General features: G+C 57.4%; 9 protein-coding genes across 9 annotated transcripts in view; 6 read left to right on the forward strand and 3 right to left on the reverse strand.

The window, feature by feature from the left end:
- Nucleotides 1-106: 106 nt before the first annotated feature.
- CHGG_01047 (uncharacterized protein) lies at nt 107-759 on the reverse strand (the record flags this gene model as incomplete). The annotated part of the gene is made up of 2 exons (XM_001220267.1): nt 107-529; nt 673-759. The coding sequence occupies 2 exons, from the start codon at nt 757-759 to the stop codon at nt 107-109; spliced, it is 510 nt and encodes a 169-aa protein (XP_001220268.1).
- Nucleotides 760-2338: 1579 nt separating this feature from the next.
- On the forward strand, nt 2339-3618 carry CHGG_01048 (uncharacterized protein; the record flags this gene model as incomplete). The annotated part of the gene is made up of 3 exons (XM_001220268.1): nt 2339-2638; nt 2698-3486; nt 3547-3618. 3 exons carry the CDS (start codon nt 2339-2341, stop codon nt 3616-3618), a joined length of 1161 nt encoding a protein of 386 aa, XP_001220269.1.
- A 1251-nt stretch (nt 3619-4869) lies between these two features.
- Nucleotides 4870-9077, forward strand: CHGG_01049 (uncharacterized protein; the record flags this gene model as incomplete). The annotated part of the gene is made up of 5 exons (XM_001220269.1): nt 4870-5053; nt 5148-5769; nt 5825-6706; nt 6877-8341; nt 8463-9077. The coding sequence occupies 5 exons, from the start codon at nt 4870-4872 to the stop codon at nt 9075-9077; spliced, it is 3768 nt and encodes a 1255-aa protein (XP_001220270.1).
- A 171-nt stretch (nt 9078-9248) lies between these two features.
- On the reverse strand, nt 9249-10213 carry CHGG_01050 (uncharacterized protein; the record flags this gene model as incomplete). Its single annotated transcript, XM_001220270.1, has 4 exons — nt 9249-9389; nt 9474-9615; nt 9803-9981; nt 10145-10213. The coding sequence occupies 4 exons, from the start codon at nt 10211-10213 to the stop codon at nt 9249-9251; spliced, it is 531 nt and encodes a 176-aa protein (XP_001220271.1).
- Nucleotides 10214-10760: 547 nt separating this feature from the next.
- CHGG_01051 (uncharacterized protein) lies at nt 10761-11866 on the forward strand (the record flags this gene model as incomplete). The annotated part of the gene is made up of 3 exons (XM_001220271.1): nt 10761-11232; nt 11347-11543; nt 11603-11866. The coding sequence occupies 3 exons, from the start codon at nt 10761-10763 to the stop codon at nt 11864-11866; spliced, it is 933 nt and encodes a 310-aa protein (XP_001220272.1).
- A 651-nt stretch (nt 11867-12517) lies between these two features.
- On the forward strand, nt 12518-14461 carry CHGG_01052 (uncharacterized protein; the record flags this gene model as incomplete). The annotated part of the gene is made up of 1 exon (XM_001220272.1): nt 12518-14461. The coding sequence occupies one exon, from the start codon at nt 12518-12520 to the stop codon at nt 14459-14461; it is 1944 nt and encodes a 647-aa protein (XP_001220273.1).
- A 1051-nt stretch (nt 14462-15512) lies between these two features.
- Nucleotides 15513-16718, reverse strand: CHGG_01053 (uncharacterized protein; the record flags this gene model as incomplete). Its single annotated transcript, XM_001220273.1, has 3 exons — nt 15513-15809; nt 15893-15956; nt 16693-16718. The coding sequence occupies 3 exons, from the start codon at nt 16716-16718 to the stop codon at nt 15513-15515; spliced, it is 387 nt and encodes a 128-aa protein (XP_001220274.1).
- A 948-nt stretch (nt 16719-17666) lies between these two features.
- Nucleotides 17667-21272, forward strand: CHGG_01054 (uncharacterized protein; the record flags this gene model as incomplete). The annotated part of the gene is made up of 3 exons (XM_001220274.1): nt 17667-17801; nt 17930-19618; nt 19683-21272. 3 exons carry the CDS (start codon nt 17667-17669, stop codon nt 21270-21272), a joined length of 3414 nt encoding a protein of 1137 aa, XP_001220275.1.
- A 2085-nt stretch (nt 21273-23357) lies between these two features.
- The window catches only part of CHGG_01055 (uncharacterized protein), a gene marked incomplete at both ends in the record, with an annotated part of 1079 nt that continues 674 nt past the window's right edge, over nt 23358-23762 (forward strand). The window contains one exon of the mRNA XM_001220275.1: nt 23358-23663. Coding sequence (XP_001220276.1) covers nt 23358-23663 — 306 coding nt within the window. The remainder of the gene's footprint in view (nt 23664-23762) is intronic.

A 23762-nucleotide genomic window follows, 5' to 3' on the forward strand; every position in this document is an offset into this window, starting at 1 on the left:
GACTAAATGCACAGCCCAACGCCGGTCAATGATGATAGTCAACTCTCAATCCCCCCCACTCCTCTCCCAGTCCCAACCTCAACCCCGGCACCACAACCCCCCAACCTCAAGCCGGCCGCCGCTTCACAAACTCCTCCAAATCCGCCCTGGTCGCCACCCCCAGGACAAACCTCCTCGCCGAATCGGTAATCACCGCAAAATCCTGCTTCTGCCCCCCCGTCTCGACCCCCTCAAAGAACCCCTCCAGCTCCTCCAGCGGCGTCTCCATCGTAATGACCCTGTACTTGGCCCCCTTGCGACGGAAGCGGACCATGGCGGTGCGCACCTCGTCCTCGGGCCGCACGCGGCCGGCGTCCAGCAGCGCCTGCAGGTGGGGGATTGACAGGTATCCCAGCAGGGCGCGCGTCGACGAGTCAGTGATGGTCAGGTGCGTGTAGTCGCGCTCGAAGGCCGACATGAGCGCGACCGAGATGCGGTCCGAGGGGGTCAGCGAGAGGGCGGCGGGCGGGTCGAGGTCTTCGACTGTGGCCTGTTGTTGGGGGGAGGGGAGGGGTTAGTGCGTGTTGGAGAGAAGCGGGGGAAGGGGAGGGAGAGGGGGGGGAATAGGTGTAGTTGGTGGTGCTGGTGGGTGGGATGGGAATATGGTGCAGAATGCGCCGGGCGAGAACTTACCCCGCGGTACCTTGACGCCCATTTCGAGACGAAGGGCTGGGAGGTGCCAGCCTGGGCTTGAGGTGGTTGCGCCATTACGTCGGCCATTGCTTATTCGAGGGGTGGTTGTTTAGTCAATTGTGTTTGGTAGCGGTGTAGGTTGGTGCGCTAAACGGCTGAGTGGGTTGAAGTTTGACGTGATTCTCCTGTAAATCCGCTCTTTGGTGACGCACCTTGGCGTTGGTATCTACACCCAATCACATGCTATTTTGCCAAGTTTCATGGACTTCCCTCCCAAACCGACCGTTGAATCCGTCCCGTTTAGACGCATTGACCAGAGGAAAGAGCCTACAAATTATATGACATAATACAAGAGCCCGGGAAGTGAAGATAGCAATATCAGATTGAATTCAAGAAGGGAATATTACCTCTGTATGAAACCCCCTGCCTTAAGAGCGAGTAAGGCCATCGCCCTTAGTTTTCTCGGATGCTTCTGCCAGGGCGCTCTTGAGGCGCTTAAAAAAAAACCGAGCTTCAAAAGGGGAGCAAGAAACAAGAACAGGAAAGAGAGTCAAGGAAACTAAACAGAAGAAAGGATTTATTAAAAAGGAGGAAAAAAAACGACTAAGTAAAAGACAGGTTGACCTTTTTAACGATGTTCCCCTTGTTCCTATAATCATGTTTGGTCGGCATCTACACTTGGCTTCCGTTTCCCTGAGGTATGGTAGTAGGATACACATAACACGCATAATCCACGGCTACCAGTGGCCCATCTCACATCTAACCCGCCAACATCGTAATCAGAAGTTGCAAACCATTGAAAGGAGTTGCGAGCAGTCATGGGTCGAAACATCGGTCCGGAAACGTTGGACACCTATCTCCGCTTAATTCCGGCTCCGTCTGTCAATCCGTCTCCACTTGACTGTCTCCGATAAGCGACGATAGGGAATGCCGCAGCTACGTCACCGTTCGAGATGGAGGCCGGTTGCTCGTGTGATGTGAATTCTCCGATAATCTACCTGGTGGTTACGGGGAGAAAACATCGATGCAAGGAAGCAATAGATAATCATGTAGGGAGAAAAGTAGCCAACTATCTCAACTCTAATTATTTTTGATCAATGGCAAAGGCTGACTCATTGCTCGAGCTGGGGTCAAGATTGAAGCTCGGGAGAAGTCGCCGGCACACCCCGCTGTAACAAGGCGCGAAGGAATGCGAGACAGGATTCATCCCCAGCCATTCCCGGTTGTGACGCTCAATGATGGGATGCAATACGCCATTGATCAGACGCTTACCTAATTTATCGGTTGGTTTAGTTATGGCAGGAACCCGTTTCATCTCACCTCGAAGACTTATTCCCTCACTCTGCATTCCTGCTCCTGTTCCTGGAACTTGCTGTCGTTGTTGTTGCCGTTTTCCAGAGACTGAATATTAGGTGGCCTTGAATCCAAGGTCCGTTATCGACGAGGTAGGACAAACCCGTGACTTTAACCCCAGCCGCATATCCCCTCGGGACTCCCGGAGAATTTGATCCGGGAGTTCGCAAGCTATCTTTGAGCTGCCGCTCGATACCCCTCGAAGTCAATTGCGGTTGCTTCCACTCACCACGACTGAAATAAGCTGGGCACGATTGGCTGGCAGGACGTCACACTGACAAGGCTCTAGTTGGCGCACATCACATCCGACAAGATGACGCTCTTCCCAAACTACGAGACGCTCCAACATACCTTTGGTAGCAGCCCGTACTCGCGTGGCCTGCTGCAGACCAAGCCCAATTCAAGCGGCCCTACGCCGTACCAAGCTCGCCTCGAACTGTATCCGGCCTACTCGGTGGTCGACGATGCGAAGAACAAGGCGCAGAAGCTAAGTGCCGAGGCCACCAAGGAATTCGAGGCGGCGAGCCAAAAGGCGCAGGCCAAGGCGGGCCACATCGAGCTCTTTTCGGGCAAGTACTATGCCGCCTGCACGTTTGGCGGCCTGCTGGCCTGTGTAAGTGACCACGAACAGCAAACCGAGCCCCTGCCACTGCTAATGCCCGCCGCGCGCAGGGCCTTACCCACGCGGCCGTCACTCCTCTCGACCTCGTCAAAGTGCGCCGGCAGGTCGACTCGAAACTGTACAGGGGCAACTTCCAAGCGTGGGGCCACATCTTCCGCACCGAGGGCCTTCGTGGCATCTTCACAGGCTGGAGCCCCACCCTCTTCGGCTACTCGGCGCAGGGCGCCTTCAAGTACGGGTGGTATGAATACTTCAAGAAGAGCTACTCGGACATGGCCGGTCCGGAGGCGGCGTACAAGTACAAGACGGCGCTGTACCTATCAGCATCCGCCTCAGCCGAGTTCCTGGCCGACATCGCGCTGTGCCCGTTCGAGGCGGTCAAGGTGCGCATGCAGGCGACGATCCCGGCGCAGTACACGGGGACGCTGGACGGGTTCAGCAAGATCGCGGCGGCCGAGGGCGTCAGCGGGCTGTACAAGGGCCTGTACCCGCTGTGGGCGCGGCAGATCCCCTACACCATGATGAAGTTCGCGTCGTTCGAGACCATTGTCGAGATGATCTACGACCGCCTGCCGGGCAACAAGAGCGACTACGGCAAGGGCGCGCAGACGGGCGTCTCGTTCGTGGGCGGCTACCTCGCCGGCATCCTGTGTGCTGTCGTCTCGCACCCAGCCGACGTCATGGTCAGCAAGCTGAACGCGTACCGGAAGGCGGGCGAGGGCTTCGGGACGGTCACGTCGAGGATATACAAGGATATCGGCTTCCGGGGGTTGTGGAACGGCCTGCCGGTCCGTATCGTCATGATCGGTACCCTGACTGGTCTGCAGTGGATGATCTACGTGAGTTTTGTGTTCAAGGTTCCTTCGCGTTGGGATGGAGATGCTGACCCGCTACTCTAGGACTACTTCAAGATCTTTATGGGTCTGCCCACGACTGGTGGTGCGCCGCCGCCGCAGGAGCAGAAGAAGTAATGGACGTCCTAGTGACGGCAACCGGGTGTCGAGGTGGGTATGTGGGTTGGCCAACGAGGAGGTCGGTAAGGCAAGCCTTGTGGGAGCTTCTGTGTGATTTGTGTAATCGTTTACTTCGTTTTTTCTTTTTTCCAGCTCGTCTGTCATCAATGCGAAAAAGGGGCACGTTTTTTATCTTGCCAAGCCAACGGATAACCCCGCCATCGTCCGGCCTGTGAATATCCAATATCATGAACAAAGTGGAGCGACGATCAGGGAGTTTGTTGCCTAGTTATACCAATCGTATAGCTCGTAGCTATCCGTATCCCTCGTGTTGCACACCAAGCCGCCGGGCTCGGGGCTCTGTGGAGCAAGCAATGCTGTCAGACGCGCGTCAAGGGACGCAAGCAGGGGCTCAGCATACAGTGTGACAACGAAAAGCGATTAACACGGCTCCGCAACACCTAACCCAGGGAGGAGGCTAAGGCAGATTAGGTCCTGACTGCGCGATTCTAGGCGCTGTAGCTTGCATCACCTCAGGGGTTCCAGGTGAAATATCGGGGTGGCTGTGCACTGTGTCCATAAAGCGTTCGATTCAAGCGACATCGACCTGAATCCTTGGTCAGGCATCGCCACAAACTGTTGCGGCCATTGGGTGATTGGCCCATCAGCCCAAGGAAGCTTGTCTCAGGAAACCAAGCTTGAGCCAGGCTTACCAGGAGGGATCCTCATGACGATGGTCCGCTGGAGAGTATTTCAAGCATCCGTTCCCGTTGCTGTGATGTTTCACCAATAGCATCCAAACTATGACACCACGGACTGCCTTTCGTGCTTTCCTATTGTAGTTTGAGTTGCTGCCTTCCAGGTTACCTCCACAAATACGCCGAACCCCTCTCTGTGTGTCTCTCTCCTCCACAACGAGCGCACCAAATCCTTCACCCAAGAAGTGATCCAATCCGCCCAATAACTTGCCAAGGCCCCGCGTTTACATTGAATCTCACCTCACTCGAATGAACTTCTAGTCAAGTCACCGCCATCCCGTTAACGACGACACACATTTGGCGTCAAATTTCACCAGGCTGCATTCACCGAGTTTCAGTTTTTCTTGCTCGCCACACGCGCATCATGGAAGCTTGAGTTACGTGATAGGGCATCAACATCTTACTTACTCAACCTCCGTAAAAGCATCCCTCTTTAAATCTAGTGGGGGACGTGAGGCCATTTTCCGACTCGGAAACCCTCTTTTAGGGTCACACCCAAACCTTCCTCAATATGACCCAGGTACCTCTCCAACGAAGAGTGACGGGCGCGAACCGGGCCGGGAGGACCAACGCAGTTCCTATCGCCGAAGACCTCGAAGACGCGGATCTCGACGTTGCCCCCCCAGCTTACGGCGAGCACCATGACCAGTTGCAGTTCTCCCAGGCCGGCTTCAACGCTGATGCGGCTGTTACAAGTGAGCCAAGGCCGTCCTGTGATTTTTTTTCTGCCTAGCATACTGACGTAAAACCCAAGCCGAGGGTCGTGTAAATATCCATATCAACGAAAAGAACCATCGCCTCTCGGAGCTCCTAGCCTCACCCTCTCAGGCCACTTGAGCCTGCCGGCCTCCTCCTCACCAGCATACATCCCGCCGAGTTTGGGTGGTCAACCTGGTCAGACGCCGCCGCCCCGCCTAAACGTGGTGATTCAAATCGTGGGATCCCGAGGGGATGTTCAGCCCTTCGTTGCGCTAGGCCAAGTCCTCCGCGACACATACGGGCACCGCGTGCGTCTGGCCACCCACGCCAATTTCCGCTCGTTTGTCGAGGAGAACGGGCTAGAGTTTTTCAACATCGGCGGAGACCCGGCCCAGCTGATGGCTTTCATGGTCAAAAATCCGGGGCTGATGCCCGGCCTGGATACCCTGAAGAGCGGTGACATCAAGAAGCGCCGCCTGGAAATTGAGCAAATCCTCGTGGGGTGCTGGCGGTCTTGTATCGAGGCCGGTGATGGCATGGGTGTTGCGCCGCCACAGCACAGGAGGGATGAGCCCTTGGACGAGCGGTTTGTGCTGCCCGGCGATCCGGGAGTCCGCCCGTTTGTGGCAGACGCCATCATTGCCAACCCCCCGAGCTTTGCTCACGTCCATATTGCTGAAAAGCTGGGGATCCCACTACATATGATGTTTACGTGAGTGTTTCTCCTCGACCCTCACGAGTCGGAACTGACCTGACAACCGGAATAGAATGCCCTGGACGCCGACCAAAGCCTTCCCCCACCCCCTGGCTGATGTTGTCGCCACTGACACGGACGCTGCCATCACAAACTACGTCTCATATGCCCTAGTCGAGATGATGACATGGCAGGGGCTCGGAGACGTAATCAACCGGTTTAGAGTCAGCGTCCTCGAGCTGGAAAGTCTTTCGTTAATGTGGGCACCGGGGTTGCTCAACCGCCTCCGGATTCCCGCCACGTATTGCTGGTCACCCGCCCTGACACCCAAGCCCGCTGACTGGGCACCCGAAATCACCGTATCCGGCTTCTACTTCCTCAACCTCGAATCAAACTACACCCCAGATCCAGAACTCGCCGCCTTCCTCGCAGCCGGGCCTCCACCCGTTTATATCGGCTTTGGGTCCATCGTCGTCGACGACCCGGACGGCCTCACTCAGACCATCTTCCAAGCCATCCTCAAATCTGGCGTAAGAGCCATTGTATCGAAAGGCTGGGGTGGAATAGGTGGAGATGCAGCTGGTGTCCCCGAGGGCGTATTCATGCTTGGCAACTGCCCTCACGACTGGTTATTTAAGCATGTGTCGGCCGTCGTCCACCACGGCGGCGCCGGGACCACCGCTGCGGGCATCATGGCCGGCCGGCCGACGGTTGTGGTGCCGTTTTTTGGCGACCAGATATTCTGGGGCTCCATGGTTGCGAAAGCCGGCGCCGGGCCCGCGCCTATCCCGTACAAGAAGCTGACGGCTGAGACTCTGGCGGCTGCTATCGAACACGCCGTGCTGCCCCAGACTCAGGCCCGAGCGCGGGAACTGGGCGCGAAGATCAAGCAGGAGAAGGGCGCCGACGTTGGAGGGAAGAGCTTCCATCAGTTTTTGAACACGGATAATATGAGGTGTTCGTTGGCCCCAAGCCGCGTGGCGGTTTGGAGAGTGAGGAGATCGAAGGTCCGGCTGAGCGCGCTGGCCACTGCGGCCTTGGTGAAGCAGGGCTTGTTGAAATACACAGATCTTAAGCTGTAAGTTCTTCCGCATGACCATCGGGGTGCACGGCTAACCGTTACAGATACCGTCCGATCGAGTACAACACCGAGGAGCAACCCTGGGATCCTATCTCCGCCGTCGTTTCAGCACTCATCGGCGATATTGGCGCCTTTACCATGGCTATGGCAGACTTTCCCCGGGAAGTCTTCAAGACGGGGAAGAAAGGCAAGGAGAAGGCCGATGATAGCAAAAACGAGTCGGCGAAAGCAGACGATGTAGTGTCGGGTTCCGATTCCTCGTCGCAGAGGCGCGCACCCACCCACTCCGCGACACCTAGCATCACCTCTCCTTCCATCGCTCATGACTCAGTTGAGTCTCTCTCGATCCAGTCCCCCGCAGTCGGGCCAAGCACCGCCCTCTCCTCGCATCCACTTGGAACCTCACACTCCCCCAGACCTTCCACCTCAGCCACCTCCCCGGCCCCCCCTCCCCGCTCAACCTCGACCCCCGAACCGGGCTCCGCGTCAACCCCAACCGCTTCCACGCCCAACCTAGACGTCGCCATTGCAGCGGGTAAGGGCGTCGGTCGCATTGTGGGCGCCGGAATGAAGTTCTACGGCAACACCTGCATGGGTCTGGCGCGCGGCTTCCGCAACGCGCCCAAGCTCTACAACGACGACACAGTGCGCCCCCCGGAGAAGGTCACCGGTCTCGTCAGCGGCATGCGCATCGCCGGCAAAGAGTTTGGCCTCGGCCTCTACGATGGTACGTCGGGACTCTTCACGCAGCCGTGGAAGGGGGCCGAGAAAGAGGGCGGTAAAGGGTTTGTGAAAGGGGTTGGGAAGGGCATCGGCGGCTTTTTCCTGAAGAATGCCGGGGCCATCTTTGCCATCCCCGCGTATACTGTCCAGGGGATCCGGGCAGAGGTCAGGGGTATGTTTGCCCGGAGCTCGATGAACTATATCATCACCTCGCGGGTGCTGCAGGGAGAGGAGGACTGGGGCACGGCGACGGCTGAGGAGAGGGCGGATGTGCTGGCGCGGTGGCAGACGATTAAGGACGATCTGAAGGGGTTTTATCTGCTGAAGCAGCGGGAGAGCGAGAAGGGGAAGGGGGTGGCGGTGGATGATGCGCCGGGGGAGCAGCAGCAGCTGTGGGAGGGAGGCAGTGAAGGGGCCAGATCTGGGCTGCTGAATTTGCCTAGGGGACCGTGGAACAGACGGCGGGCCGGGAGCAGCGCCACCAGCAACTCGGCCGCCACGGCCACCACGGCCACCACGGCTACCACGGCCACCACGGCCCCCACGGCTGCCGGGAGCAGCTCTTACTTCCCGCCCACCACAGCCAGCTCCGCATCGAGTAATTTCACCTTCGAAGACCGTGAATCCCTGGAACGAGCCATTCAGCAGTCGGTCGTGCAGACCTCGACAGGCGATCAAGCGGAGGATGCGCGCGTCGAGGCGGCGGTCAGGGCGAGCGTGATGGAGATGCGCAGAGCCATGGAGCAGCAGCCGCCGCCTCAGGGGGGCTACCGGTCAAGTGCCCGAGTTTCAGCGGCTGGATCTGCCGACCAGAAGATCAAACCCCGCCATCCGCCGCGGCCGCTCTCGGAGGCTGGTGCGTTGACAGACGAGGGAGTGGACCAACATCTCGGACGAGGAGTACCAGGCCCTGATTGAGGAGGCCGTGCGGCAGAGCATACAGCAGCAGGAGATGGACCAAAACCAGAAATATTGGTTCGCCGACCCTGGCGAATCCCAATCCCAACCCCAAGCAGAGCAGGGCCAGTTCGAACTCCCCACAGCGGCGGAACTACCAGGCTATATCCCCTTTTTCCCTCCCGCCACCACCGCCGCCACCACCACTACCACCACTGACGGCAGCGCCCGCCAGAGTAACGAAGCGGAAACGAGGCGTAACGACGGTAACGACGACGACGAAGAACAGCTGCGGCTGGCGATGGAGGAGTCGGAGCGCGAGCACCGCAGCCGCGAGCAGGAGGCGGAACGGCAGCGCACCGAGGAGGAGATCGTGCTGGAATATGTCAAGCGCCAGAGCCTAGCCGAGGCCGAGTATCGAAAGTCGAGGGCGGGGACGGGCACTAGCTTAGGGGTTGGGTCCGGCGTAGGGACGGAGAAGGGGAAGGCGGCTGAGGCCAGTTTGGCGGAGGAGGGGGTGACGGACGGGGGTGAGGAGGAGGATGAGGAGTTGAGGAGGGCGATTGAGGAGAGTTTGAAGATGAGTGGGGATGGGAGTGGTGCAGGGCCGTCCAAGGGGTGGTAGTGTTTGAGGGGGGAGATGAGGGGATGGGTGTGGTGGGAGATTTATGATACTTTTTTGGCTTGCTGTTTTGAGTTTGGCTGTGTTGATGACGGCGAGGAATACCCAGGAATATACCAGACCATGCATTTGTTTTTCCATTCGCAGCTCCATACACCTATGACAGCCATCTTTCTAGTTTTTTGACCCGAAATCAAAAACCTTCGGGTCGCCCTTGTCCCACTTCTTGATGACCTTGTACTTGGTAATCCTCCACGGATTCTCCCCCGTCGCCTCGATTTCCTGGTCCCGTTGGAGCTCGGCTTCGAGGAGACCCTACAACGACAGTCAGCCCGCCGACATGTGACACGAACATATTGGAGTTTACCACAAAAAGGAAAAAAGAGATAAGAGACTCACCCCGTTCTGCATAAACGGCGCCTCCCCGCTGGCCCCAGCCTGCAACTTGCCGATCAGGTTCCCCGACACCTGCGCCTGCACCAGCACCTTCTCCGGCCGAGTCACACCCTCGCCGGGCTGCGGTAGGTGCGCGATAATCCCCCTACAACACAACCCCCAAGTTAGCACATATCCTATCCCTCACACCCCCCATCCACCATCCACCCACCCCATCACCACCACCACCCAGCTAGCTAGTCACTCACGACACGACGACAAAACAGCGATAACACCACCGACGAGACGTGACAAGACCAGATGGGATAAAAAAAAAAAAAAAAAAAACCTACGACGTAACATGCTGCGACGACTTAAAGGCATCCAGCAGCGCGCCGACCTGGGTGATCCACTCGTCGCGGGAGATGGTGTAGGGGGTGCCGCCGAGGACAGAGGTGTAGTCGATTTCGATGGAGGGGCCGTAGACTTCGGCTTGGAGGGCGGGGAGGTTGATGGTGTCGTAGTAGAGGGGCTGTTTGGTTTTTTTTTTTATTGGTTTTGGTTGGTTAATTGGGAGAGGGAGGGAGGGGGGGTGGTTGGGGGGTGGTGGATGGATGGGATCGGGGGGTGATTAAGGGGGTGGTTTTGTTGTTGTTGTTGGTGGGTGGATGGGGGAAGGGGTGAGGGGTGCATACCACTTTGGTTACGGTGTCGTGAATGTTGGCTCTGTCGAGCAGGTACTGGGGGATGTCGTAGGAAGGCATTTTGAGTATCGAAATGTCGTCAGCGTGGTGTAGCCAGTGGTGATGTATTGGATGGTTTGGTTGTGTAAGCCAAGGGGTTCAGGAGTCGTTGTCTGTTTTGTATAGTGTTCCAATACGTCGCCGGCGCATCAGTTCTGCCGGATTCATAATACAGTCCCAATCCCCGAACAAACAATCACCACAACCGCCCCATAACGCCGTCAACTTCCGGCCGAACCCCACAATTCACCGGGTGAAAGTGGACCCTGCCGGATTTAGTGCGCCGGAGTTTATGACGTAAGCTCCGGATCGGGCAGTTCGACGGCAGAGGGAAGCCCCTGGTTGGTCAACTTGGGGTGTGGGTTGCACCGAACCCTTCTTGGCTGCTGCTCGATGAGCTCATGATTGATGAGCTCATAGCGTCGTCGAGTGTGAAATATACAGAATAGTAACCCCCTTTTTCAGGCAAGATTGCACAACTTACATTCACAACGTAGACAGGCACTTTCACTTTCCGTCTGAACAACATCAACATCCCTCCCATTGCCCTATCCAAGATTTCTCCATCATGCCCACCTCCTCCCAACCCGCCATTCTCGTTCTGGGCGGGACAGGCACTGTCGGCAGCCGCATAGTCAGCCAGCTCGCGGCCTCGTCGCACCCGCACCGCATCCTCGTCGCCTCCCGCAACACCAGCAAGAATGCAGTAGCCCCCAAAACAGATGGCCCCAACGTCCAGCCCGTCCCATTCGACTGGCACAACACCGACACCTGGGACGACCTATTTTCCACCACGGACAACAACAAGACCAACATCGCAGCCGTTTTTCTGATCGCCCCGCCGACGCTCGGCGCCGAGCAGACCATGATCGACTTTGTCGACTTGGCGCGCAGCCGCGGCGTGCCGCGGTTTGTGCTGCTGAGCGCGTCGCCAATCGAGGCCGGCGGGCCCGCCATGGGCAAGGTGCACGCCTATCTGCGCGAGCTCGGCCAGCGCGGCGAGGTGGAGTGGGCTGCGTTGCGCCCGACGTGGTTTCAACGTATGTGCTTTCCCTTCCCTTTTGGAGGGCTTTTCCGGTTTCTTATATGTCCAAAATTGTTGGAGTGTGTGTGCGTGAGTGACGAGGGTGGTTGTTGACTTGGCCGTGCTGTAGAAAACTTTGCCGACCTACCGTTTCATGTCGAGGGTATCAAGAACGATAGCAAGGTGTACTCGGCGACAAGCGATGCCAAGATCCCGTGGGTGTCGGCCGACGACATTGCTGCCGTTGCCGTGCGAACCTTGACGGATGAGGTGGCGCCGAACTCTGAGTATCTGGTTCTGGGGTCCGAGTTGCTTTCTTATGGCGAGGTACGTTCCATCGTAATGGTGGTGTTGAAATATTTTCCGCGATAACTAAACGATTCTAGATCGCAAACATCCTCAGTGAAGTACTAGGTCGAAAGATTGTGCATGTCGATCTCTCGCCCGAAGAGCTCGAGCAGCGCCACCAGTCCTTTGGGATGCCCGAGGACTATTCGAGGATGATGAGCGCCATGGACACGTCCGTTAAAAATGGCTCTGAGAACCGAACGAACGATGTAATTTTAGCTGTAACGGGGTCAGTGCCTAGGAAGTTTAGGGACTTTGCCTTGTCTGTCAAAGAGGTTTGGGGGACTGGTGGCAGCGCTTGAGAGGTGTAAGTCCGACTAGGTACTGTGTTGCGCTTAGTTCAAGACAAGGAGTATCTGCAAATCTCGAATCTGCAAATCAACCTTCCTTCTTGTGCTATTTCATGATCTAAAAGATAAGGCACAGTGACCACCACCTACAGGGCAAGTACGGCCAAGCTTGAGATTTATTCATAGGTACGGTACCTTAAAGGGAGAGCGCGACATGGCAGCAAGCGTGAGGAACCCACCAGGGCAGTCATCCGAAGTTCCGGAGCGGGCCTCCAGGAACGAGATTCTATGACGTCATGCGTACCTGAATTGGAACCAGCCAGGCAAGAGCTCACGAGAGTTCAGATAAATCCAATCTATTTACCCACTGAAAAACAGCTCTCATCTGTTTGGCTGTTATTTTTGCCAGACTACTACAAGTCCATGTTAGGGAGAGGACAGACGCCACTGGAATTCAAAACCGTGGAATTCGCAGCCAACATTCCTACCACCTCACCTCCCTTGCGTTAATCCTCCCCTAAAAACCACCGGCGCTCACGACAATAACACCAATAACACGAATAACAACAACACGCCCCCTAATCCTCCCGATTTTAACCATCAGCGACCGCCCTCCTACAACACCACAAATAATAAATCAATAAAAAAAAACGCCTACAAAAAATGCCCAACCCACCCAGAAAAACCCCCCGCGACCGCGTGCAACACGCCCTGCCGCCCTACACAGGCCCCTACCAAGTCGGCTTTCTCGAGCTCGAGCTCCCGGCACGGCGCCCGCGCGCCTTCGCGCCACACATCAAGCGCAACGGCGAGTTCGCGCTCAAGCTCGACACGGTGCTCTTTGCCGTGTACTACCCCGCAGACCTCGACCCCCAAAACGATAGGAAAAGGGGGCCGGTTAAGAAGGGTAGGGCGGCGACAGCAGCGGTGGTCCTAGGAGGCGGAGAGCGGGTGGCCAGCGATGGCGACCGGGCGTCAGTTCAAACAGAAAGCAAGAAGGAGGGTGAGGAACGGAGGATAGAACGGGACGGTCAAAAGCAGCCACACCTTCGCCGGGTCCCATGGCTCCCCCGTCCGCGCGGCGCGACATGCAAAGGCTACGCCAAGTTCTTCAACGTCCCCCACTGGCCCGTCACCGCCTACATGGCCTCGACAAGCATGTTCACCAAGCTACCCGCGTACCGGAACGCCCAGCTATCCGAGCGATGGCCCAGCACGAGCACGGCCATCGGGGCAGCGCAACAGGGCGAGGCGACGACCAGCGCCGGCGGTTACGAGAGCGGCGAGACACTGGTGGAAGGGGAGGGGGATAAGGAGGGGGTATGTGACAAGCCGCGGTTTCCTGTGGTTATCTTCAGCCACGGTCTTGGGGGGTCGCGGACGCTGTACAGCTCTATCTGTGGCGAGCTGGCTAGCTTTGGGTTGGTGGTGGTGGCGGTCGAACACCGCGACGGGAGTGGGGCTCGGACCTTTGTCAACAAGGCCGGCAAGAAAGAAAATCTGGAGAGTCAGGATGTGGATAAGTCGGCCGGGCCGCCGGAGAATGAGAAGAAGCGCCGTAGGACACGGAGGAAGAGGAACACCGAGATACGGCCGTACTACAAGATCGACTACCTCGTTCCCAAGGACAACGCTCAGGATACCTCTCCACACAACCCCAATGGGGTCGACAAGGAATTGCGCGGGGCACAGATCGAGATGAGGCTAGCCGAGATCGAGGAGGCGTTCTACGTCATGGGATTGGTAAACAATGGGAGCGGAGACAAAGTGCGCCGCGACAACCTTCGGGAAGTGGGCCACATCGGCTCCAGTTCGATCGGCCTTCGCGGCATCGACTGGCGAGACTGGGAAGGTCGGCTGGACCTAGAAAGCGTCACCATGATGGGCCACTCTTTCGGCGGCGCGACGACGGTTCAGGCGTTGAGGTCCGACAAGCTTGCCTGGATTACCCAGGGCATCCTGCTCGACCCGTGGGGCCCCGCAACGCCGGAATGCACCGAACATAAGTCGGTCCACAAGCCGGTGCTGTCCATCGGTAGTGAGGCCTTTATGCACTGGGCCGAGAACTTCGATTGCATCGAACAGGTGTGCAACGAAGCCCGGGCGGCAGACACGCTCTCCTGGATGACGACCATCCGAGGATCGACACACCTGTCCCAGACCGACTTTGCGGTTCTTTATCCAAATTGGATGTCGTTGTTCATGAAGACCATCGTAGACCCCAAGCGCGCCATTTGCCTCACAGTGCACTCGGCACTTGAGTTCCTCAAGCTCACGCTGCCCGCGCCGCAAACCAGGTTTGCCGAGGCATGGGCGGACGAGCAGCTGCTAGGCAGCGCAGACTCCGAAACCGAGGCCGTGTCTGATCACCGACCTGACGACAAATGGGTCGCAGCCCGGTTAAAGATCCCCAACGAATTCTCGACGCGTCTCCGAAGCATGTTCCAGCGAGACGCATCGCTAGCTTCGCCGAGGGGCTTGATGAACCAGGGTCCAGGGAACGAGATCTGGTGTCATCAATCGCCTAGCCAGGATTCTATCGCGCGATATCTGAGGCGGAATGGCCGGTTGCCCGTCCTGGGCAGTCAGGAGGGTGTCATTGCCTGACGGGTTCCTGGCTCGCCTGGTTAGCTTGGCGATCCCCGGCTGCCGAAATCCGATGCGAATGTCCAGCAGCGACGTGTGTGTGCGGCAAGCGCGCCGCCAGGCCCGAAGTATTGGGCGACATCGGACATAAGATGCGTCGGGGGTGCCGTGCTGAAATCGTTCGTTCAGGTTTCGCGGGCGACTCCTGTACCCAGTAAGCAAAACGTGGTAATGATCTGCAATGTAGAGGGTGCCGATCCAACAGGATCCTCGTCCGAGTGTTGTTGGTTAGCAAGAGGGAAGAGGTTTGGGCCAGTGGAGGGCCAGTCATTAAACCGGCAGAACTAGAAGGCTCGCCCTTGGTACGCTTGCCGAATGCCGGCTGAGGTCGCCCATATTAACTGGCCCAAGCCTGTTAAGAATAGCAGCGCAGGCATTCCCCACGGGGCCGTGGCATGTCGGTAGAACCAATAGCCATTAAATCCCGTGCCATCGTGCTCAGGTGGAAGACGACAGAAGAAGGGAAACTCAGGCAAGTGGGGAGATGGGGGCGGGAAGAGAGCGAGGACTTTGTAGGCGGACACGTAAGCCCCAATTTATGAATATTTCTCTCAGCGGGTCGAAGCCACCATCCCGAGGGCCCGGATGCTGGCTGCAGCGGGGAATTATTTTCCGCGTGCTGGAAGAAGTGTTGGATAATATCTCTTCTTGCTCTGACCAGGAAAACCATGGAACGGTGGCGGGTTCGGCAACCCGTGCCAAACTTCCGGATCACTATGGGGGAATGTTTAGAGTGGTCTCAGAAAGTGCCATGAATCGCTCACGAGCTGTGACCCGGGACCGCAGTCTCAATCAAGCACTTGCCTAGACCTGCCGAGCGAATGCCCAGGCTCGATCCGATCTGCATGGGTGACGAACAACGAACTGCACAGTAGCACCACTCGGCGCTCCGTGAGAGGCCTGCAGCGGCGCCGATGTCTCAGGCTCCCAATGCCTAGCCCTGGATTTCCTAAGGGCGGCATGCGAGGGGGGACCGGGGAGAGATGATTGCAGCTGAGGTCGTATTTTTGACCTAAGGAGCTGAAGCAGCGCGACGGCCGGGCGCGGGCCGTGGTATCGATGGGAGGGCTGTTGCACATGACGGATGGCGCCATGGCCGGACATCCCATGTCTCTCCGGCCGTGTATGTGGGCAAGGTGTCACGGGCGATGACGGCGGCAGCTATGGCAGCGCAGGCCGAGATATTTCGCCCGAATACGCCCTTGGAGTGCGTGGGAGAGACTCGCTTCAGAGTCCTCCTAGGTCTCCTTGCAGGTAATCCGGCGTCAAACTTGCCGCGCCGAGGATCGCCATCGCCCTGCGCCTGAGCCTAGACTCGCGCGGCAACCAGGGAAGGTAGTGGTTTCCAGCGTGAGACAGCATATCCACGCATGCCAATCTCGCAAGACTTACCAATCCCCCGAAAAGGGCGTGCTCGGTACCACGCTGTATTGTCTTGCGCAGGCTCTGGGCTGGTCTCGCCCGGTGTCAAGTCGGGACAGGATGGTTGGGTGATATTTGCTCGGTATGCCGTCAGGGAAGCTGAAGGTGCTTCGGTCGGCCGGAGGGACAACCCGTGGGACCCAGCTTGTCTCGCTTCCAACTGGGAATAGAACGGGCAGCTGGGCAGAAACAAAGCGGGGCGTCCGGCACAATTCAGAAAAAAAAAAGCCATACTTGTATGTGCGGTGTCGAAGGGAAAGGCCTTGGGTCGTTTTCTTGGTTGCTCGGCGGCGGCGATCGATGCAGCGCGAAGAAAGCTTATTGTGTGACTGCTGAAATATGAGATGAGAGAGAAATAGTGCCAAGCCCGACCCCTTTGGGTTTGATAGGAGCGCTAAGCCCTGCAGGGGTTCAGCCTGCTGCAGGGGTCCCGATCAGGGCCACCTGAGCCATCTCAGAACCATCTCTGAGCTCAGGCCCTTCAACCTATGGAAGCCTTCCCTCTATTTGCTCTACATTGACACACTTGACACACAACTTCAGATGTGCCTTTCCTAACATCCATGACTCCCTAGTCCGAATCAGCTGATGCAGCCGTGACTTCCCTAGGTAGACGATAGTGATAGCTCACTTCTCAGCTTGCATTCCTTCCCGTAAACTTCCATCTCGTCTAAAACCCGGGCCGTTCCCGGGTTTCAATGCTTTTCGTTTCTGCACCTCGCGGCTCCGTTTGTGCCACCCGGTCACTTTGTACGTTCTACCCCTCTCACCTGGGCAGCTGGATTTTGTGATACATCGTTCGAACAAAATGGAAGTGAGAACACAGGTCACATAACACGCAGCTGCAATACGCCGCCCCCAACGTCCCGAGACTGGTTTTTGGGTCCCTAGGTTTGGCACGTTGACTGGCTGCTGCCCACGGCGACCTCGTGTTGTCCTGCATTCGCTGTTCCTGACTAACATTAACTTCCCTTTCAGACAGCAGCGATGGGGATACAAGTCACACCGCATCGCACCGCATCACACCGCACTGCACCGACTGGACGTCCCTGGCCTACCGAATTTTTATATTTGTTTATTTATATTTTCTTGCCTGCGTGCTGCGTGTCTGCACGTCTGGTGGAACCGCATGGCAAGGACCATGATGTGCTCTTCTGCGGCTCGGAGCGAAGGCAAGCTGCAAAGTAGCGAGCTGCTTCTTTTTATTCTTCGTCAACCCCCCCCTGGAGAGGCACATCCCGCCAATCCTACCCCCAGCGGGGCCGTCTAATGTATGCAATAACCGCCAGCAGGAGAACTGCGACCTGCAAGTGAGCTCGCCACCGGGTGAAGACCGGCCAGCGACAAGGCATTTTACCCGTAGCCCCAGACACGGTGCATTCACCCACCAGCTGCGGCTACGCGTGCCCGAATTTCAGACACTTGCTTCGTCAGTTGCGGGAGATCATAGCATGTCTGTACCCTGCCCGGGATCGAGCGTCGCCAACAAGGACCGGGGTTATACAGTCTGCCTGTCTTGTTCTCCCACACACCCCCTCCTTGGACGCGGACACACGGAGCTCCCGGGACCTTTTTCAAGAGCATCAGCCCTCACTCTTGCCTCCAAGCCTCTGTGTACATACTTAGCTCCGTATCTTGCTCTAGTTTCACTGGATCTCCTTCTTCGGAGGTTTCCCTCTGGCGAGGGTGGCCGTATTTATTTACACGTTTCCCTCTATCGCCGTTCACCTCCGTTACCGCTACCATGGACATCCTGTTCTCCCCGTATGGCGTCGGGGCTTTGCCCAAGTCGGCCATGGCTGAAATCGAGCGGAGAACGGAAGACTTACTTAAGTCTAGCAGCTTCCAGCGAATGCTGGAGCTCGAAAAGAAATACAAGGTGCGTTTCGCCCCGCCCCAGCTGCACTCACCGCTTGCTTCTTGGTTGGGTTCGTGTCTTGGGTACCTTGTGCATGTCTTATACCGAGCTATGTCTCTCTAACATTGCCCTTCGCATCTTCTTCATAGACGGAGCAATCGCAAGGTCCCAAACTCCTTCTCCCCTCGTCCCAATCCCCAACCCAGCTCAAAGACGGCCCTCCGCCTCGGCCTGAACGTCCGGACATTCTATTCCCACAAGAGCAATTCCTGATGGTCAGGGCCACGCAACGCACCGTTATTCCACCCTCACTATCCCTTTCCATACCCCAGGGAGCCGGTAACTTCCGGCAGAACCGCCGGGACGAATGGGAGGCCGAGGAGGAGGACGAATATGAGGAGGTCGGCACTCCGACCAACAATGAGCCGTTTCAGAAGCAAGTGAAGTTTCTCTCGCCGGATGGCCACTACGATGACGAGGATGGCAAATCGGAGCAATCATCGATATGCCAGTCTCCGAGCTGGGAGGGTTACGGCCAGAGAAAAAAAGACAAGAAGTTTGAAGCCGAGCGTCGAAAGAAAGAAAAAGAACAAGCCGAAAAAGAGGCCAAAGCCGCAAAGAAACGGGGCACGTCGAGGCTAAGCAAAGCACCACCACCGCCGCCGCCGCCGCCTGTGACAGCCAGTCGGGATTCCAGGTCTTTGGCGATGACTGCTACGGATCGTTCGATGTCAGACCCACTGCTCGTCAGCAGGCACCTGGTTCAAGGCAGCCAGCCCCCCCATCAGCCGGAGGTAGTAGGGCGGACTGTCTCTGCTGACGATCTCCAACAAACCCGGTGGCACCAACCTGCTCTGGCCGAGATCGTTTCTGATTCGGGCGCTGGCGGTTGGTACGGCGAAGGCACAAGCGACCCCTCTACGATATCCCATCATTTGTTCCGCGACAATCGCTTCGCTCCACGGCAGGAAATGCGCCGGTCCATGTCAGAAGGGCCAGCACCCTCCACGCAGCAGCCCGCCCAATCCCCTCCATCCAAGCATGAAAGCCGGTCTCCGCGTGATGCATTCCCGCCCTCGTCTTCGAGAACTCCCAAGATCCGGCACATGTCTCCTTCTGGCCCCCGAGGCAACTCTTCGGCACAAGGGATTTCACGCACCAACCACTTACAAGAGTCCCCGTCCGCAGTTCCCACCGCTGATGGAGCTCGCCGCAACGGATATGTACTCCATCAAAGAGCGCAGGTCGCTGAGCGGGCAATGGCCGGTCTTGCCGACGAGCAGCTAGTGGCCGACATTGGCCAATACTATCCGCCCTCGAGCTCTAGTCCTGGGCAAACTCAGCACGCGAGGCGGTCCTCTCTAACACAAGAAGCCAGGTCTGCGGCAATGAAACTTGTGGGCATCAAGACGCCCTCCTCAGCCAGAGACGGCAATGACCAAGTCGATTACTTGACCTTCAAAGCGGTCCCGTACTCTTCCAACGTCAGTGCTTCGGGATCGGTTGGAAGCATCCCCGCATCGCCTAGGAATGTTGATGGGCCTCCCCGGTCCCATGACCACGAACGCCCATCAACTTCTCAAAGCTCTGCTAGCTCGAGCGATCCGTCCACTGCTGGTTCTGGCTCGAGCAGCCACGGCAAGAAAAGCCGGAGTTTGAGGGACGTCACAAAGTCCGCTCTGAGCAGGTCCAAAGAGGCTCAAACCCCGGTTGAGAATTCCCAATCCTCCGTTCCTTTGCTGCCACCATACTACAGGCTGCGGGCTCTCATGCATTCTCGAGCATCGGCCCACACAGAAAACAAAACATCATCGCAGGCCACCTCAGCGACCGCTTCCGTAGGTTATTGCCTTCTCTTCGTTTTGGGCTTATCAATGGATTCAAAGTGCTAACTCGTTTCAGAGCCCCGCTGCCGTGGCCTCGGTTTCTCACCAAGCCAAAGCAACCGAGACGGGTACCCAAGGAGGCTCCCGGGTATCCGAGGGTTCCTCATCTTCATCCGCCTACGAAGACGGATCGGCGCTTCCATCATCAACGACAACCCCAGACACCTCACGGCCACAGTCGGCAAAAGATATCCCGCTAGTCGCGAAGGGACCTGGAAAGAGGGTTCCTGAGCCTCTCGGACCTCAGGACGATGAACAACTACTCCGCCAGTCGCCAGATTCTAGCAAGTCAAGTACGCCCCGTGTCCGCGACTCGGAAACGCGCGGCAGCGGTGAGATGGGGAGCGACGACCGTTGGAGCAGAACGGCCTTGCCCATCGATATCGATGGTGATGCACAGTCTTTTATGACCACGGTTTCCAACTTCGACAATGTGGATGACACCGAAGAGATGTCGCCGAATAGCCCGCCACCCCCCGAGGCGGCTGTAGAACAACCGAAACCACTCAGGGTGGCATCGAAATCTGGGACCCCCACCAAGGAGGTTGAGCCCGTAATATCGATCCCACCGCGATCTCGAAAACGCAGCCAGAGCTCGCAAAACGGACCGCCAGTTTCCTCATTCGCTCCAACAGAGCGGCGGCAGAAAGAGGATGGGGCAACACAGGACATGATAAAAACTTCGGAGCAGCTTGAAAATGGGATCAAGTCCAGAGAATCACCGAAGGTGGCGGCGTCAGGAAACCACCCCAGACCCTTGGAGCATCCGGACCGGAGGGAGCCGCAAGAAAGTGGACCAGAGCGGTATAGAAAGAAGTTTCAAGAAAAGCGGACGGAGCAACGAGAGTTGGAGATAACGCCAGAGCGTGGAGCGCAGAGGGACGAATACGGGGTCGAACCGGCTTCCGGCAGCCCACAGCACGGCTGGGCGCCCGGCTCGATATCCTTGACCAACTCTGCAGTCCCCTCCGCTGGGCCGACATCCCCCCAAGTTCTAACTCCGGATTTACAAATGCCCAACGACCCCTGTTTTGCCAATCTTCCAGAACAGCTCACGCATCACGGTGTCTTGGGCGATATTCCAAGCTCAGCCGGGCCACCGTCCCCCGTCTCCCTACCAAGTCCACTTCATCAGATTCCGTCGAAACCCCCTTCACAGCCCCGAGCCAATTCTGCCCCGATTTCTTCGCTGTCATCCCTGGCGGCGTCGGGGGCTTCCACGCCGTCGTCCCGTCCGTCCGGGGCGGCACCAGTTTCGATCTTGAAACAACCCAAGAGTTCGGCATCGGACCGGCCGCCAGCCCTCTCGGCAATTCCCAAGCACATGCAGCTACAAACGGGAATCCAGGTGCGGCCACCGACGACCGGGATGGCACCGATTGCCAAGATGTTTGTCGAGTGCTGCAACTGCAAGTTCTACCATGACATGCCGTCCAAGCTCTACGAGTGCATGGCCAAGCCGGACGCGGTGGTTGAGGACAAGCTGCTGGGCATCTCGGGGGCCATCACGACCATGGTCAAGTGCCCCTGGTGCCACCACAACATGAGCAGGGGTTGCTGTGCTGGGTACGCGGCGGTTGTGTATCTGAAGGAAAAGTTGCACTGAAAAGAGGGTAATGACATGGTCGGAGTCGGGAGGGAGCGGTGGAGTGCTTCCGAACTATTTCTTTCCATGATATGTCGGGTGATTGATGAGAAATTGCTGAGTGGATATTTCCTTTGCGCGATACCTCTATCCTGTTTGCATCCCAATCGGCCTGTCTTCAGTCACTACCGGTTCTCCGTTTATCCCCGCCGACGGGCTTCATTTCTTATGCCAAGCATACCGAACATATTTTCACAGAGCATAGCTATTCATGCTGAGTTGTTTCATTTGTTGCAGCATACCATGGTGCGGACATGAGGAGGAAAAGCATCACTTTTTCTCCTTGTTCTCTTTTCTCCTTTACTTATTGAGAGTGTATTTGCTTGCTTGTACAAGTATTTGGTGCGGCGCGGTGACCAAAGGGACGACAAAACATTACACTCCCTATGTGCTGGCAGCATTGAACAGACGAGATCTAGTGTGAGACGTAGCAAACCGAGGTGCCTACCTACTTTAGACATTATTCATAGCATTATTGGACACTGCCCATACAGAACACGAAGCATGCCATGTTGTCTGCTTACATACACGTGCCAGGTTTCCCGATGATTTTGCACAGTTGCTATATACCGTCGTACTATGAGTAGCTAGCGTGGAATGTCGTCCCCTTTCTCTCGGAACTCGGCTCGCAATTAATTGTTGCGCAGTAACTACCGGAAAGTGCCCTGCAGCGGCATGTTCTAAGAAGCTTCGAGCGGGAAGATTGATGAAGCTTACGTCGCCTGCGTGGGGCGGTAAAAGCACAGAGATGAAGCGGGATTTCTCTGGGGGCGCATGAGTTGGACGTGGATAGATTGGTGTTGGAAGAAGGTCCACATCCCCGGCCCGGCAGTTACAGGCACGTCGTTAGCGAAAAGGTGGGGTTGTGGCCTGTTTGGGTTCCATTCGTTTCACCGCCAAGACAGTGAAGCTTTGGCCATTCTAGCAAGGACTTGGCAAAGTATTGAGACTCAGGGCAGCTCGAATATCACGTGAATAACTAGTTATAACTATGGAGGAGCTCGCATGACATAAGCAGAGCTGTCGGTTTGAGGCGGCTTCTTGGCAACTTGTCCCGGCAGCTTCCAGGCTCTTCTGCCCGACCCGCTTTTTCCGGCCCGGTGGGTTTGAAAATCATCTTTTTGCGATGACGCCGACTCCGATCGCGCGTTCGGACCCGACTTTTTCGCCTCCGCATATCAGCACGACAACGCTAAAACCCGTCGACAACCCAATTCTTCTACTTTAACAATTACAACCATCTGGGTTTCTTACGCCTCAAGAAATCCCCCCGCCGAGAAGAAAGACGACTGGCACCGACTCTCGACTCCACCTCGGCATTCAAAGAGCGGGACTCGGATTGCGCTTGAGGGGTATTCGCCTCTGCGATAACTCGGTCCTTGCTTGACAATTGCATCGCCAGGCCATGAGAACAGTCGCATAGATTTGCAGACTACCGGATGGCTCCATTTGCAACGAGCGTGCATGCGCACGGAGCTGCTGGTCAGAACCACGACATAATATCCGACCATGGCGCCGCGGCCGACCTTCCGAACGAGGCCGTTGAGATCACGGCAGTGCAGAAGATGCTCTCAGCTACATCGGGGAGCTTGTTGACGGGCTTGCTAGGCACGTAACACCGTCAAGTCCCCACAGATGCGGCAGCAAAAACTAACTAACCCCTCCAGCAACGCCCCTCGACGTCGTCCGCGTTCGATGGCAATCCCAAGGCGTCACCCAACCCGCCATCGACTTTACCAAGCTCGCCCTGCCGACCGCCGCCACTCCAGGCGGCGCCGCCTTCCGCCCGGCTGACCTTGGCGTCACCGCCTGTTGCCGCGAGGTCTTTTTCACCAACAACACATCCGAAGTCTGCCTCGCCGGGCCCCGCGTCCTTCCACAAAACAGCACCCCCATTCCGAACCCGGGAACCGCATCAACAGTAGCCTGCGCCGTCGAAGAAACTCAACAACGAACATTCACCTCGACCTTCGACGGCCTACGCAAAGATTGCCCGCAAATGAGGGCGTGACAACGCTCTGGCGCGGCCTCTCGCCGACGCTGGTCATGGCGATCCCGGCCAACATCATCTACTTCACGGGATACGAGTGGCTGCGGTTCAACCGAGCAGGCAGCCCGATCGCGCGGGCGGTGCCGGACGACTACGCACCGCTGGTAGCAGGCTCGGCCGCGCGCATACTCGCCGCCACCGTGGTGTCGCCCATCGAGCTGTTCCGCACCCGTCTGCAGGCCGTGCCCGAGCGCGCCGCGACCAACCCGCTCACCTCCACCTTCCGCGGCATCCAGGACATGGTCGCCGCCCACGGCTACCGCTCCCTCTGGCGCGGCCTCTCCCTCACCCTGTGGCGCGACGTCCCCTTCTCGGGCATGTACTGGTGGGGGTACGAGACCATCCGCGGCCGGCTGGCAAGCCGCGCGCGAGCGCCGCTCCAGGGATGCGCTCGGGCTGGA

Source organism: Chaetomium globosum, genomic scaffold (assembly GCF_000143365.1).
Source record: "Chaetomium globosum CBS 148.51 scaffold_1 genomic scaffold, whole genome shotgun sequence".
Lineage (NCBI taxonomy): Eukaryota > Fungi > Ascomycota > Sordariomycetes > Sordariales > Chaetomiaceae > Chaetomium > Chaetomium globosum.